Raw genomic sequence first — 18,002 nt, forward strand, 5'->3', positions numbered from 1 at the left:
TAGTCTCTTCATTAATTTGTAAAAGTATTTTATTAGCAGCATGAGAAATTATTAGTTTCTCTAGTCTCTGGCAAAGTTGTAAATATTTTTCTTATTCATATGGTAGTTAATTCAGCTCTCCAAAAATGAGTTTTGTCCTGAAATATTATGCTGTTGATCTGTTCTTGACCTGTTCAAACTTACTTCCTTAGGATCCTTCAGGCTGTGAAGGAATTTCACTGATATCGGTGACAGTGTTTTTGAACTTAAATTTTCAATGATTCACTTAATGACTTTTACAGAATTAGAACAAAGTCTTCTAGTTCATTGCCTCCCAAAATGTCCATAATGCTTGCTCATTACTAGATAAGACTTGCATGCTAGTTATGTGCTAAAGATCATAAAAGTTTACTTGTTGAGAATTATAGTTTAGATACCCAGAATATACAACATGATGCAAAACAGATATACTGGTAATAAAATATAACGTTCAGAAAGTTTCCCTTTAAATTATTTGCTATTATTTGGTGAGACTTCTGATAAACTTATTTAAGTCCTGTGTTCTTATTACATGCTTGACTTTTGGGGGGACTAGGAATAATGGACCACATTTTTAAATTGACTTTATTGGGGTGACACTGGTTAATACCATTATATAGGTTTCAGGTGTACAGTCTATAATGCATTATCTGCATATTGTATTGTGTTTATCACCCCAAGTCAAGTCTCCTTCCATCACCCTTTATCTCCGCTTTACCTCTTCTACCTCCCCCCACCCCACTTTTTCAGCCAGTCCTCCAACCCCCATTTCCTCTGATAGCTGTCAGTCTGTTCCCTGAATTATGAGTCTGTTTCTGTTTTCTTTGTTAGTTTATTTTGGTTATTAGACTCCACATGTAAGTGAAACCATATGGTAGTGATATTTCTGTGACTGGCTTATTTCACTTAGCTTAATACTCCAGGTTTATCCATGCAGTTGCAAAGGGTAAGATTTGTTTCTTTTTTATGGTCTTACATGCCTAATTTTTGTCTTTTTGTGCCAGCTTTCATCAATTTAAGGTGTGTTAAGAACTTGAATGATGGATGTTTCAAAAAGCTTTTCTTCTGTTGCTTTTTTTTAAATTCAGGTAGAATTCACAGAACCTAAAAGTAACCATTTTAAAGAGTACTGTGTGATGGCATTGAACACATTCACAATGTTGTGCAACCATCCACGCCACCTAGCTCCAAAAAAAGCACTTAAGCTTATTATTAATGTAGAGAACTGCTTTATGTATTGAGTACCATACATGTGGTTTCATTATTAACAATACAAAAGTATGTTATATTGATTTTAAGACCAAAAAAATAAAGTTCAGATAGCTTAAGTAATTTACCGAAGACCATACGCATAATATATTACCCAGCCAGAATGCCTGTTTCCAAAAGTTATATCCATTTCATTGTGCTCAACGTACCCTTCTCCAACTCACCTTTCATCAGTGAATATGTTTGTAAGGTAGCCAGGCATTTTCGTGTGCCAGCATGCAGTAAAGCTGCTGCTATTCTAGTGTGCTAATAGTTCAGGAAAGCATGTATTTGAGAGTTTGCGTGATACAGGCTCTTAATATATGTTTACATACTTTCCTGTGATTAAAAGGTTTGTTGACTATTTCAAGTTATGTTTAGCAACCATTGCAGAGAAAGGAACTATGTCATGTTCTGTGGTATTCTTTACCCTTTTGCTCCCTTTCAGATATGCTTCTTCTGTAAAGGATGGCTCCCAGTATTTTGTGCTCCTGATTGTGACAGATGGCGTTATCTCAGATATGGCTCAAACAAAGGAGTCTATAGTGAATGTAAGTAGGGGCCATTTGGTCTTGGGCTGGCCAGGGGACAGCATGCAACTCAGGTTGAGACCAGAGTCTTGTTGACTCCACAGTGAAACAAATGCCCTTGCCTTTGAAGCTGGTTGCATTGTTAACATTATTCAGACACATTTGTTCCACTGATCCGATCCATAAGTACTAAGCTAAAGATATGGATAGCTGAGTTGTAACAAAATTACTGGTACTTCCAAAAAATAAAAAAAATAAGATAATAACACTACCTTTATAACATGAGTGTGTTCATTTACCTTTTAGTTTGATGTACTTGTACACAATTTTATAATTTGTGTGAAATGTTTTTTAATATTGATTTTTCAGTTACAGAACTGTGCTAATTTCTGTTTCTACAGAACTAAATAGGAACTGGACTTCATTCAAAAAACATTTTTCTCATTATTATTTCTATTTGTGTTATATTTAATGATTATTTGATTGTCTTCTTTATTAGTCCATAAGCTATAAAATCTACATGTACTAGATTATAATCAATAAAATTATTTCTGTTTTTACTCCCCCTTCTATAACCAGGCTTAGCAACATTTGACACAAAGTAGACACGTAGTATAAATAGGTGGCATGAATGTTTATCACGCCTCATAATTGTTAATAGCATGGAGAAAATACAATTAGCTCTTTGACGTGAGAGAAAAATAGTTTCATGTAGGGGAAAATCAAGGGCTTTATAGACATATGCTTAGAAAAAGACAAACATAAAAAGGAGGAGGAGGAGGAGAGGCTCACACATTCATTTTTTTAAGTAGACACATTGGGTGCAGTTTATCCTGATTTCTTTAATGTTCTGGTCAGTGGAATGAGTGTACACTTTAAACTGTGGACTTAATAATGTAGATTTAAACTAATAGGACGTGGTGCACTGAGGAACAATTATTTATAATTCAGTGACCTTCCTAGAGGAAGATGCGGTTGCTATACTGTAGCATCATTCCATAGCTGGATCTCAAATTTTTACTATTGAATTATTTTAAAGTGATGATTTCATTTAAGTGATAGACACCATGAGAAAACATGCCATAACATAATCAGTGTCCCACACAATCTTATGGGTAGTTAATACTTAAATTAGCCATACTAATAAATAACTTTCCATAATTACCATTTGTATTCCTTTATTTGCTATACAAATTCTTTTTCCTAAACTTGGGTAAAAATGAGATGGAGTAGGGTACCACTGTTTCACAAACATGCTACCCTTCCCCCCTTTAGCAGCAGAAAGGTTTTCTAGAGGAGAGAGAACAGGAAAAATGATTGGCTAAGGATACCCAAAGTCATCTTAGGTAGATTTGGGCTGGTAATGGCAAGTGAAAGCTGAATCTCAGTGCTTTTTCTTTTTTATATTATCCAAGGCTGGTCAGTCCTGAAGGATGTCCCACTGAGTTAGGCTGTGTACAGAGTTGGGAAAGCATAAGCGTGGAATTAGTATAGTATTCTGTTTTGTTTTTGAATATGTTCCTAAATACTTTAATGAACATCTGTGTAAAAAAGGTTAAAATAAAACAAGATATTAATTTTTCTTACATCTTAATTCTTTTCTTACAAACTCAATTTCCTAGTGTGAACTCATTGTGTATTCTCTTTGAAGGCTTCAAAACTTCCAATGTCAATAATTATAGTTGGTGTTGGACCAGCAGAATTTGATGGTGAGTAACAAAATCCAATAGTATTCCTTGGGAGTTTATTTAATTTAATCTGACTCATCACACTCTTGAGTTCCTATCACTCTTTTTAAAATAAATGAATGTGAGTGTGCAGGTAGGTTTGTATGTAATGTCCATGTACATTAGGCATCAATATTGATCTTTCACAATGAAGTCTATTAAAGTAAGCAGATTAAAAGATTGTCTCCCAAGTAGAACATTGCCCCTCTGGTATAGATTAATACAACATGTATCTTCCATTTCAGTAGAGACACTTTGTAGCTCAAAATAATATTTTTTAAAGACTTACAGAGAGATAAATTGAGTTTTTGTTCCCAAGGCAAAGTACCCTCGGGGTTTACTAAAAACCTTTGAGAATGAACACTAAATTAATAAACCATTAGGTTGTGAATAGAAATGTTAACACAGTATAAAATTCCACTTTAATGGATTTTTAGTCCCATACTAGTTGATAGACATTAGCTGTATAAATATATGTTCTTTCATATGAAAGTACAAAATGAAAATAGAACTGACCGTATAAGATTTGAAGGGAGTTTATGTAATTATGCTAAATTGACTTACTTTGTAGTTAGTTTTCTGTTTGGGCTCAGGTCATGGTCAAATGCTAAGTGACAGGTGTGTTTGTGTAATTAGTGATCTGGGAAAAGTTCTTAAAGGACAACCTGTTAGCCCTGGCCTGGTGGCTGAGTTGGTTGGGGCATCATCCCATGCACCAAAGGGTTGTGGGTTCAGTTCCTAGTTGGGGCACAAGCCTAGGGTGCAAGTGAAAAAAGGATAGCCTCTGACAAGTTATCTGGTGAATTCCTTTCAGAGAACTCTGTACTGGACTGTACCTGCATGACTTCATAACATTCACCTAGTTCAGGTGTTTTATATTAACAATGACAGTTTCTTTAGCTTGGGACTTTGGAAATGAAAATAATTTTAGGATTTTGGAACAACTTTTGTTATGTTAAGTTAATTTAGGCATGTTGGTAGCTAATTTCAGTATGATCATCACGGTGTTAGTCCTCAGTTAACCACCAGTGCCTCCTCCATAAAGGCAGTATACATCTGTCTGTCTCAGATAAAGAACCACAAGCAAAATTACATTGCTGACTCTGAACATTCCTCCCTTCAATTCCATGCTTGGATGGTCATCCCTTTTATCATTATAATCTCCCATTTTCTAAAGCAAAATGTCATTTGGCCTGATGGCTGCTGCTTCTGCTAACATTTTCTGTCTCTGGATATTTGCATCCACTTGCATTGTATTTCAGGCATGAATATGACACCCTTCTCTGGAGTCAAGAAAGCTAAAACACATCTTTTTTCTTATTGCTCTGTGCACTTGGTCATCTGCATTAATTAGTGACCGGCTGAGATTTCACAATCTTTACCCACTGCTAGGTTAAAATAACTATTGCTTTCTTCTTCAGCTACTAATTTGCTTTTGCCTTTCAAGGATACACCTCCGATTGGGTACCTCTCAGGTCTCTGAGACTCCTAGGAAGTCCACTAGCAGGTGTTTGAACTCAGAAGTGGTAACCCCGGTCACCTATTCAAGAGCCCCCACACATAATGTTTGAATACAGAGCCACTGATTCTTCTGGTGTATATTTCTAGTTGTATATTTCTATTTAGTGCAAAAGATACTGCTTTTTATTTTGTTCTTTTCTTTAGTTCCCAATGAATTATTTATTAGCATTTTGAGGTATGATTATTCATCATTTCCCTCTCTGACTTCCTGAAGTAATGGGGGAAAAAAAAAGATACACAGGAAACAGACAGGGACCAAACAATAAGCTTTATTACCAGTGATGCAGAATTGGAATCTGGGTTAACCAGTACACAGAGGCAGACTTCCCACTACTTTCTTCCCCCAATATTAAATGACCACACCCTTATCTCGAGGCCTCCTCCATAGAGGGGCAGGGTCTTGCCACAGGAGCATCCTCCATACAGGAGCATGCCACAGGGAGGAACTGCCTCCAACCTGAGGACAGGCAGCTCCAAGAAAGAGAGATTCAGGGTCAGTTTCTTCTCCTAATCTTACTAATCCCATGAATCCTTCCTCTTTCCGAATGGAAAAGTGAGTGAAGATTGTAGACCAAGAGGGAAGTTTCATCCCTGTGGAATTCCCACCTGGGAGTTAGAGGGAAACTTTCCCTGGCAAACCTGTGGACAGGGAACTAGGGTCCTGCACCACTTGGTTTCTGCTCTCACCAGGGTGGAGGTTTAAATAGGATGGACCATCCTCCAGGCCTGGTACTAAAAAATTAGATTATTCCTCTAGGAAACAATAGGTGCTTCTCTAAAGGGTTTTTTACTTCCCTCTCAAAACACATCCATGGCTAAGAAGAAAGGGACAGAATACTCATGTTTAATGTAGAAAATCTCCAACTTCCATTCAGATTCCTGCTGTCTTATCAGAAGGGCCTTTCTCTGGGCACTTACCGCCAAAACTACCATCGAGTAAGTTTACATGTCATACTTATAAACTGGTATAGGGGGGAAAAAGATATAAAGCTTGCAAATTTTATCAGTGAACCACCTAAATGCAAAATCTACACCTGATTCACATGGGCAAGAAAGGAAATATTTCACTATCCATTTTTTGAAGGTCAAGAAAGTTGGAATAAACTATTAGATTAATGTGCATTCAAATTGATTTCTATAGTTTAATAAGAACAATTTACAACTTTCTGTAAAAATTTCCCCCATTGATTTTTTACTTCTTTATAAAGCACCTTCATTAAGAAGAAAGATTTCTCAAGGCTAAATCTTTATCTAAAGATAAAGATTTCTTTATCCTTAAAAGGCAAAAAGTCAATTTAAAGCAGCACCTGGCTACCGGCTTTGATCCACTCACATTAGAAGAAGGGATGAACTGCAAGGGGCTCTCGTTTCATCCCGTCTCCTGTGGCTGGAAAGTGCTGCAGGTCTATCTCTCGTACACGTTCTCCAAGGACAGATACTGGTGGGGCACTAGGGCTTACAGCATCAGGCTCCTTGGGGACAAGATAATCCATCCGTAAACCTGAAGGGCGAACGCCACCCTCCCACCACTTGCTCGTCATTTCTTTTCTCCTTGCTCTCAAAAGTGTAGTCTTGCCACATGCAGCCTTTTAACCCAAAAGACACTCTGGAAAGTGGGAGATACTTTATAGGATCTCGCTCTAACATATTATTGTGTGAATAACTGTCATTTTCTTTAATTAGCAAATTCAATAATGAAAGGAGAACTTTTGCCAGCATGTCATTATCAATACACATTTGTATATCAAAGTAATAGGAAAATTTTGAAAACATATCTAAACCATAAGGAGGAATTAACCCTTGAAAGTATTTGAGTATAATGAGTTATTTTATGTATATCCCTAAAAAAATAGAGGAGACAAAAGTAGGTCTTCCGTAGTTTGAATAAGTTAATCACCTTGTCATCAGTCATATGTTCACACACATGTTGCTGTCTTATGACCTGTGTTGTCTATCTAAACAATCGGGAGTGGTGGCTGTCTTTCAGTTATGTGTACTTGTGATGATTCAGCTCAGACTCATGGGCCATGTGTAGAAAAATAAAATTTAAAACACTGTTTTTAATCCAAATGCATTATTCATGCACTAAAGAAAATAACAAAAAATGTGAGGGTTATATTCTGACTGAGCAGTAAGTTTTGGAGGGTTCAGAGGCAAACATTATAATTGCAAGTGGCTCTTATGAGCCTAGTGAATGTCATGTGTATAGAAAATGAATTATCAGTAATAAAATTATACTTTAAGCACAAATTAGCATTCCTCATGTAATTAATTATTTAGAGAATCTCACTGAAAACCTAATAAACTCTAGAAAATGTCCTTAACTGCAGCATAACATTACTGTATCACCAAATGAACCCTTACATTGCTGCATTCCCAAATGCCAGCTGATCCGTGTGATGTTGAAATTCTCTCTTAACCAACAAAAAAATCATATTGAGAAAAATGATACTTTATCCAGTAAGTATAAGGGCAGAGCAAATATTTCTTTGCTTTTAAATCAGTAAGAGTACAGTTCAAATCGTTTTTGGAAATTCTGTGATGATTAGCACCAAGTTTCTTAAGTTAGAAAAAAAAAAGTAAAATTGAATGGATTAGTACCACTTGCTCAGTCATGTAAAGTGTATAACCCAGATTTGAGAACCCCTGGGATGGGCAGATGCGCCCAAAGACTATTCTCTACTGCATCGGCTCTTGTTGTCTTTCAAGGGGTCACAGGACATGGCTTTGCTTCATGTGTACAGTTACCCTCAGTCAAGTTCTGTGAGAGAAATGGCTGAGAAGACGAAGGGATCAATAGCTTTCTGATTTTACAGAGGGTGTATCGCTGCTTCGTGCATCTTGATTTCGTTATTGCCTACATTGTTTTAGTAAATGGCTAAAGTACACTGGATTAATAATTCCATTTTATTTTCAAGCAATGATTGAGTTGGATGGAGATGATGTAAGAGTTTCCTCCAGAGGAAAATATGCTGAAAGGGACATTGTGCAGGTAAGATATTTAATGAAAATTATTTATTTTTGTCATTGTGAACAGCTCTCATCAGTTCTGATACATAAATAAATTGAACTTAAGAGTTTCAGGTTCTGTTTGATTTAATTGGTGGATTCTCTATGAGGTTTCCTTTCAGTAACAGGGCCTAGAATAAGCACCAATTACTTCCCTTTGGACTTTAGATCCATGATATATAAAGTGGAATTGTTAGTAAGTTATTTTTATTACTATTTTATTATTATCTACTTTATTATTACCATAAAGTATTGAGATTTTTAGTAAAATTAGAATCTAGAAACATAATAGACTTTTTAATGATGTTTATTTAATCATTGTTTAGTCTGCAACAAAGATTAAATATATTTTAAAGCAGCTGATACATATTCAGAGTAGGTAAATTTAGTATAAGCAAACCAAAAATGTAGATATTGTCATACTTTCTTTATAGACTATGGTTAGAAAGGTGGAGAAATAGATCTTAAAAGCACAATAAATATATAAATTATATATAAAATATATGGATTCTATATAACCATAAAGATAATATAATATGTAACAATATACAATGATATTTTTTGTATATATGATTCACAGTTATGTTAGAATTTAAAAAGAATAATAGAAAGAAAAATAATTAGTAACCAATGTAATTAAAATATATAATTACAAACAAGGAGTTAATTCAACTAAATTTCTGCACACTTTAGTCTCCATATCTTTTAGGATGTCTGAAGGGGAAAATGGTTGTGAGCTTTAGCCCCTTAAATAGGAAAGTGAAGAAGGTGTCAGTGTCATTTCAGCACACAATCTTAATGTTTTGGAGGATCAAGCAATGGACTTCAGTATTTTCTCTTAAATTAATAAACTACATATTCACCCATAGTACAGTCATTAAGACAATCTAATTTGTAATCCGGCAGAATGTGGTTCAAATCCTGGATTGTCCAATTGTGATAACTTGGAAAGTTTCCTAAATTTTAGTGTTCTGACATGGCTGTAAAGATTAAATGAGATAATGTATATAAAATATATTCCTAAAATAGAACTCAGCAAAATACAATAAAAACTATTAAAATAATTTGAGGGAGATTATAACATAAAGTAATTTATAAATATGATAATATAAAGATTAATGTTGATAAAGATATTTAAAAGCATTGTTCTTAATCAGTCAGCAAAATGAAATTTTAAGTAAGGAACATTTGCATTGTAGTTTTTTAAAAAGATAATTAAACATGACCCTGGCTGGGTGGCTCAGTTAGTTAGAGCACCACCCTGTACATCAAAAGTTTGCAGGTTTGATATTCAGTCAGTACACATGCCGAGGCTGTGGGTTCGGTTCCAGTCAGGCTGCATCGGGGAAGAAGCAGACTGATGCTCCTCACATGGATGCCTGCCTGCTTGTCTGTCTGTCTGTCTCTCTCCCCCCACCTCTCTCTCTCAAATCAATAAAAACATACCCTTGGGTGAGGATTTAAAATAAAAAGATAATTAAAATGACATATGTTTCAACCTAACATTCTTGGTAGTGTGAAAAAGCACATGGGCACGCATGTGAATGATTAAGTTAAAAGCAGCTCGGAAAGGGAGCACAAGTAATGCGGTCATCTATTTCAGAAACCCATGGTGTTTCCATGATTAGACCCATGATTATTCACCCCAACCTCATTAGCATAATTACAGGTTCAAGTAATTACAATTTATCTAAAAGCTCTCCATAATGCCTGGCTCACAGATTCCAACAATTAAATTACTAAAGGGAAGTATGAATTTGAAGTCCTTGAGAATGTGGTATGTTGTTTTGGTAATATGTTTTTACAAAGTTAACAGAGGAACCCCGTATCTCATAATATTATCTAAATGATGCTTATGGGAGACTTGGTATTACTTGCTTAAGATTGCTTATATCTTAAGATTTTCTTTAAGAGAGCTAATATTTGTGTGGGTGATAGCCAGCAGTTCTTATTATATTTATAATAAGTATTGATGATGAAAGTATTTAGTCTCTCAGTGGGTATGCTGTATTGGACAGAATATTGCTAAAGGACTCAGTTCTATGAAATTATTTTGTTGGCACTCTGACCTTGAACATGCCAATAAATCTCTTTGAGCCTTTGTTTCATTAACTCTAAACACTAAATTCTTTCCTCTTTGCTCTTCTTATGATGTGAGTTTCAGAGGACATAAAACACATGAAAATACTTGTTCCTTATCAGTTAAGGTATATGTAAGTACAATTATATTTCCTCTCCTTTATACTTAGAATCCTGAAGACCAATCCACTTCCATAAACTGATACTGGGATCCCCAAAGGTTTTCAAGGCACCTGGGAACACAGCTAAAAACACTCAAGGGATTTTACCCCATACAATTGAACTGAAAGAGCTGTGAGATCTTACACATTCTGAACATATAATTAAAATGTCCTCAGATTGTTAGTAGCTTCTGAATGACAGTGACATCTTGACTTAAATGCCTACATTTAATTAAGGAGATTTGGTGTGTCCTTTTCTAATTTCATGGAGAAATTCCTAGTGATTGGTCTTTTAAAAATAGCAAGCAAGATAGTATCATTTACATACAGTATCTTACTGAAGAACAATTAGCATCCTCTCTCATCTTGAATAAAATTTTAAAACATCCCACCATCACAGTTTTCCAGCCTCTACCATCCACTAAAACATTCCTTAAATGAATTATTTTCAAGAACAGAAATACCCTTGATTAGTTAGTGTATCAGAGTTGCAAGGGCACACAAAGAATGGCGTGATCAATCTTCCCATCATCAGAAACTGTCTAAACTGTCACAATAAATGCTGTAAACACTGCTGGCTATGATACTGTCAGAAAATAGGGCCTAGTTAGACTCTCTTATATTTCCACTTTGAAGCTAATCAGGTTTGTACACAGCAAACAAAACCCCAAATTTAAGTGGACCAAAACCTAAGGCTGCAAATAATAGTAGGTAGCTTGAGTTTCAGCAGATAATTGAGGGTAGTAGATGGGGTATTCATTATATTGTCAAGTCTTAAATGGCATCCAAATTCTTCATATAATAATGACATTTAATCATTTATTAAGTCTTTCATATCCTAGGTAGGCTAAGAGCTATAGCATTACTTCACTCAGTCCTTAATTGACTTTGTTGAGACAGGAAGATTGATTACCATATTTTAAAAAAGAAGAAATGAAGTTTAATTTCTCTTTTTTATAGTCACAAGCTAGTAAGAAGTAGAGTCACAATTTAATCTTAAAATGTTTGATTCTAAGATTTTAAATAAATATTCTGCATAACTGATTCTAAATCTTAAACATGGCATTTAAGAGTCTCCATGCCCTGACCCCAGTCTTTTCTTTAGCTAAACACTCCCCCACACACACACTCATACTTTGTCTAGACAAATAGGAATATTAATTATCTTTGCACCACACATTTTCATTGTTCTTGCTCTTATTTTCTCTTTTCATTTTACTGGAATAGTCTTCCTCCTCATTGGGTTGATTAAAATCCTACATTTTGGAATTTCCCACTATACTGCCTTTTGCAATGGCCTCTCTCTACACGCTTGAACTAATTTTCTTTTAAAAAAACTATATTTATATTACTTTATATCTTTTTAGAAATACTGGTCAGTTTTTGCCGTATAATAATTTATGAACAAGGAAACAGAGACTCGAGATATGGTGTTAAACAACTTATGCAAAGTTATTTAGATCAAAAGTTGGTTGATCCAAATTGTCAACAGAGCTCTGATTGCAAATCCTATATTCATCATGTGATAATACACCTACTCTCCTAAAATGCAAAATGCTAGTGAAGATTATTAGGATCTATTCCCCTTTCCATATACTGTCATGGTTAATGAATCAGAGTCAGATTAATTTGGGTTCAAATAATAAGTGATATTTATAACTAACTATCTGATATTGGATAAGTTCATTAAACTCTCCAAGTTTGTTTCCTCTTGTCAGCTCAAAATATGGATAACACGATTATAAAAATTAAATATTACAAGATTTTATACTGAATCTCTTAGCAGAAGGCCTCCCACTTACCAGTTGCTAAATAAATGCATTAATGTCAGTATCAGTTATTCTCATAAGTGGGTTGGCATAATCCAGGGGAAAAGCATTTTATGTCACTATTGCATAGTGGCTGTACCTTGACAAATGACACTAGTCAGCCTGATGTGTGATTATATTCATTGCCTCAGGACTCAATTTCATCTGACTAGAGTATAAACAGTAAGCAGGATGAGATCCTAAGGTTGTTATTCTAAAACTTAAATGAGATTTTTTGCTTGCTTGTGATATGGATTGGGCATTGTGCATAAAGCAACATAATTTCTCTTGGTTGCATACAGCTGCTGGCCAACCTATCATTTTCTTAAAAATTGTATTCAAGTTGTATTTTCTGTTAAAAGGAGAATAATAACCTTGAAGACTTAGACTTGAAAATCACTAATGGAGCTCTGCACAGTAGGAGCAATCGAGTAATATTTAGCAGAACAACAACTAAAAGCCCATTTGCCCAAACTGATTTAAACTTGTTTTCACAAATAGACAAGGCCAGACATCAGAGCAGCCATGAGGAACATTTTCCTTATAGTGGATGGATGCTAGGAGAAAGACGTACAGTATGAGAGATATACTACACTTCTACAGAATAGAATGCATTTATTCCTCTAACCCAAGCATTTTAAGAGTCCAAGTTAATTTGTAATAATAGTCAATGATAATTCATTCACAAATGTGTGGGCATTATTCTGAACAGGTGGTCCTCAAGTACAGTGGTCATAAAGGAGTGATTAAAAGACAGTAACAGTAAACAGAGCGGCCTGAGAGGTGCAGTGGATAACTGATTGTAGAAGGATATGAACAATAGTTTAAGAAAGAGGACATCTATTTTTTCATGAAAACTCTAAGATTTGGCATTAGTAACAGGTAAAGGGAATGAAGAGTGACTTGTCATTTTCACTCTGACATGATTGAATTGATGAATGTCCCTTTGGAAAAGGTTTAGATAATCTAGGTTTATGAACAGAAAGTTCTCAGCATTTTTTTCTGTACCAAATGCACATACAGAATGAGGCACACTCCTATGGATAACAGTAACTTGCTACGACAGTCATTTTCAGTCTGGGGCACCGTCCCTTAATACTGAAGGGACCTATCTGTGCCCCCGTCTAACAAACCTAAGTTAGATATAGCGTTCTCTCATCCATTATTTATAAAAGTGGTTTAGATGAGTATAACTCTATGTGTGTGATCATGGTTCTTAGTTTTGACATTCTAGAATATCATGACATTCTTAAAAATAAATATCAATTCACTTCAATAAAAAATTTAGCACATCTTATAGCATTTGCTGGAAAGGTGAAATAACAGATGTTTTAACATTACAGAAAGGCCGGGAATTACTATTTTAGATTACAATACTGATACTGTACTTAAATCTGAAAGAGATCAAATTGATAAGAATATTCCTTGTATTTAGTGTTTGATAAGAATGTAAATATAATACTAAGAAGATAGTTTCATATTTATGTTGAATATATAATTGTGTAAGTTGATGAATAGTTATGGTGATGATAATAACTACTATATAGAGTATATATTATGAATTGAATGCTGTTTTAAGCACTTCACTTGTCAACTTACTGTAACAACCCAATGAAGTAGGTTGTTATTACTATCCTCACTTTGTGGAGAGGAGACTGAGGCCAAGAGTGGCAAGCAACTTGCCCAAGATCATGCAGCTAGTAAGTAGCTGAAGCAGCCTCCGAACCTGGGAAATCTAATTCCAGAGTTTGCGAGAATAGTGGTAAAAAGATAAATGAGTTTAATACCCCTGGTGTAGAAGAAAGGTAAAGAATCAAATAAAAATATAAGAGCAAAGTCGAAGTAAAGGAGAGGCCAGGCCAGCGAGCTCTCCTTCCCTGCAGAGGTGTCAGCATTTCCCTGAAAGGCAGATACAAGGTGCATATTCTGAAGGGAAAAAAATACAGACCCTTCTAAAAAGCAGCATAAAAGATTATTAGATGTATATGAACCACATCAACATCAAAAAAATATTAACTTTTAAAATACCATACTTTTAAAAATAAGGATGAAAATAATTATAGCTACAAGTACATACCTTTTTCTTATTAATCCTTAACTATGTTGATTCCTATTTGATCACTTTTCTAACTATAGTTTCAGAGAGAAAATAAACCTTAACTTTTTTTGCACCTTGGATTTTTTTAAATGAAAAATGTCAAGTCATGTCCATAGTTAATGCAATTTCACAAAAAAGTTCACATCCCCCACTTCTCTTCTCAGCTGAAGATTATGTGTGCTCTGTTGGTTTTTTTCTTACCCTTACTTAGCTACTTTCAGGGGTAAGAGTAAGATTTCTCTCCTTTCTATTATGCTTTTCAAAAAAGTTGAGTTTTCATCCTCAGATGGATATAATAGAGTAAAATTATAGTCATAGAGATACCCTTCTGCCTACAGTGTGTCTTAGTTGTTTTTAAAGGAGTGATTTTTCGACTCTTCCTTAAAACTCGCTGTTTTCACTGTATATAAAAAGTATTACCTGTGTTATTTGATTTCTTAACATTTTTACTTGGTTTAACTGTAGCAACCTGACATTTTAAAGCCTACTTCCTAATAACAGTTGTTTTCTGAAATCACATTTTCAGTAGCTGCTTAAGTCAAGAGGAAGTTTTTCAAAATAAACTTAAAAACAGTTAGATATTAATAAGAGTGTGCTCACTCTTTCTCTGGGGGAAAGGATTTAATTTAAAACATTATACTTAGAAATTGTTCAACATCCTAAAATGTCTTCACTCTCCTTTTTCTCTAAGACCTACAATCACTGTGTTCCTGAACTACCACAATGTTAACAGTTCAATCACTTCCAAGTTGCTTCAAGAATCACCATGTCTCTAAGGGGAATTGAACAAATGCCCTGAAATAGCACTGTCTTTATTAATTTCAGCATCATTAAAGATGAGAATGAAATCGGGCAATCTGTTGCCAGAGTATCTGGGGTTGAGCTGATAAGGACTCCACATAATTGCTTATATAAAGATAGAGCGGTCATTCTTATATGATGTAAAAGTAAGAAGGATGATATTTCCATCACAAGTGTATCAAATCTCAGGCTGAGCTTTGTTCATTTGTTTGTTTGTTTGTGTGCCTTTCCAAATAACAGATATCAAAAAATCAACATTGGGGAAACTCAATGGACTGAATACAGGGTGGGGCAAAAATAGGTTTACAATTGTAGGTACGTGAAACACAGAGTTTATTCTTGTATTATTATTTATTAATTATTGTATTATTTTCCATACAAACAATGGTAAATGTACTTTTTCCCCACCCTGTATTTCAGGTCCCTGCTGATATCAACTATGTGAATTGCATAACCATGCCCTTATGATGTGGTGTTCTAATCATAATTTAAAATACTTTACATGGGTCTAGGAGTCTTTAATGATATACACTATATTTTTTACCCCTCATTGGGTAATATTTCTGCTTTGAAATCTGAATTAGGCATGGATTAACCACTTGACAACAAACTGAGCCCCAAAGTGGTTCCTCGTTCCCTCCTATTGGGTGTCAGGCCAGGTAGAGAACTCAAACTGCAAAACCCATGTAGTGACGTGATGGACATCTGGGGACCAGAAGCCATGGATTACTGAGGGGAAACATAGAAAACAATTACACCTGTTTTTATTAGAAAGTTTTGGTCATGATTATAGTTATTTGTAATGAATCAAATATCTTTAAAATACATAGTGGTTATTGTCCGTCTCTCGTGACTCTGGTCTCCAATACTCCTACAGCCAGCAGATCCTTGTGCTGATATTTGTGTCTGTTAGTTAGCATGCTGAAGTCTGTGAATTAACTCTCTCTCACTTCTGCTTTCTAGTTTGTGCCTTTCAGAGATTATATCGACAGAAGCGGAAACCACATACTGAGTATGGCTAGATTGGCTAAAGATGTCCTAGCTGAGATCCCTGAGCAGTTCCTCTCTTACATGAGGGCCCGAGGAATCAAGCCTTTGCCTGCGCCTCCCCCGTACACCCCACCTACACATGTGTTACAGACTCAAATATAACTGTGCTCCGAAACGTTACCATGAACGGCATGTCAGTTCCAACTGCTGAGTCAGGCTTGGTCCTGATGCTCTGTAACGAACCAGGGAATGAGGACCTTTCCTCTGTTTGGTTTCAGCAGTACTGGTTAATATGCTTTCTGGGATCCAAAATTATTCTCTTCCTAAACCAAAACTGTAAATATGGTTGTTGCATGAGCAACAGAAAAATTCTCTGAATGCTTGAAGCAAAATATGGATGTCTTCTCTGAACCTTTACTTTTCTTTTCTTTTTTTTTTTTTTTTTGACAGAAACAGCTAGTTTCCAATGTGTTGTTGGGGAAAAGCACAAACTATGTTTTTAACTAAAATATTGTCCTCGACTGCTGTGTGTATAGGAAAGCAGTCTTTCTGTATCAATGTTTACATGTTACTACTTTTTAAATTTCAATACTTTTATAACTGTTCTTAAGAATAAGAGTTTTGCATATTGAATCCTTTGTCTTCTAAACTGCAATAGCTATAATTACAAGAGCAATATCTCTTTGAATGACTGTCTGGACAAATACAGTTGCAAACAAGGGAAAGGGAAGGTACTTGCATATTTCTTCAGTGAGGGAATTGTCTTACGAAGCTGCATCTGCTTAGTAATCAATTCCTCTGCATTTGCCAAGTATGGGAGTTTCAGCTTAGCAGATGTATGTCCTGTAAGAACGTGCATTTTTCATGGAGCTTGGGTTCTAAATTTAGACTGCAGTCAATTTATGTTCTGTACTGCTAAGTAGAAATTTTTCAAAAGTCAAACATTGTGAACTGAAAATGCACAAAAAATACTTTGTGTAAAAAGTGTAGCCTCTTTATATCATAATGCTATTTAGAAAGACTAAAACCCAGAATATTTAACTGTGAACCATGTAGCAGAAGTTTTAAAATTTTTATTCCATTATACCTTGTCTAGATATTTTAATTCAAAGGGATACTGGCTCTCTTGGATTCCTTATCACCTTTCCACATTGCCACACAAGGGTGCACCGGCTGGAAGTTTTTTGTGAAATTCCCAGTTAAATACACACAACCATGTGACTTAGTGCACAACACATTTGTGAAATAACCTACTCCTATATACTAATCTGCGTGTCCACAATTAATTGTAAAGAGTTTTTGCATGTACAGTTTTTACAAGAATTACAGTTTTGTGATGTTGTGTCCAAGTTAAAACATTTCTTTAGAACAAATGGCCTTAACTCCTCACAGAATTCCTGGAAATGATTGTGAACTGCCTTTAAATAATAGAAAAGTGTATTTATTTTTTTCTTTTGTGTCAATAATGTAACTGCTTTATAATATTTTCCTTACTTATACATTTACTACTTGGTTTATTTTTACTGTATGTTGTTCTCTTTGTCCCAAGTTGACTTAGGGTGACTTTTATAAGCATGAAACTATTTTACTGAAGAGAAAAATATATACATCCACATATCCAACAGTATCAATATTATATAATTATGTAATACTAAGTTGTCCATTTTTAAGAATGTATTAAAATCTTTAAAAGGATAACTATTTGTTTTGTAAATTTTATTTCTAATGACATTATGATGATTCCCTTTTTTGAGCTTAAATATTTATGCCAGTATAGTTTATTAACCTATAGATTTTATTTATCTTTATCAGTCCAAAATAACAAAAATAAATAAGATTAATATTCTTTCCTTCTTGTCAAACATCAGTCATTTTTCTTTGAACTGATCAGCAAAAATGAAAGAGGTGCCTTTTCTTATCTAAATAACAGTGTGTCCAAACCTTCTGGGGGTAAACCACTAAGAATGGAACAATCTCAGTTACAAACCTGTCCTTTGTATGGCTATCAATAA

At 34.8% G+C, this 18,002-nt stretch overlaps 1 protein-coding gene across 1 annotated transcript in view; it reads left to right on the top strand.

Moving 5' to 3' along the window:
• The window catches only part of CPNE8 (copine 8), a 177,034-nt gene extending 159,346 nt beyond the window's left edge, over window positions 1–17,688 (top strand). The window contains exons 17-20 of the mRNA XM_045829970.1: window positions 1,715–1,817; window positions 3,448–3,505; window positions 7,963–8,036; window positions 15,964–17,688. Of these exons, the coding sequence (XP_045685926.1) occupies window positions 1,715–1,817; window positions 3,448–3,505; window positions 7,963–8,036; window positions 15,964–16,152 (424 nt within the window). The 3' untranslated portion in view covers window positions 16,153–17,688. The remainder of the gene's footprint in view (window positions 1–1,714; window positions 1,818–3,447; window positions 3,506–7,962; window positions 8,037–15,963) is intronic.
• The last annotated feature ends 314 nt before the right edge of the window (window positions 17,689–18,002 follow it).

This window comes from Phyllostomus hastatus, unplaced genomic scaffold (genome assembly GCF_019186645.2).
Source record: "Phyllostomus hastatus isolate PE091 unplaced genomic scaffold, TTU_PhHast_1.1 phas_scaffold_93, whole genome shotgun sequence".
NCBI classification, from domain to species: domain Eukaryota; kingdom Metazoa; phylum Chordata; class Mammalia; order Chiroptera; family Phyllostomidae; genus Phyllostomus; species Phyllostomus hastatus.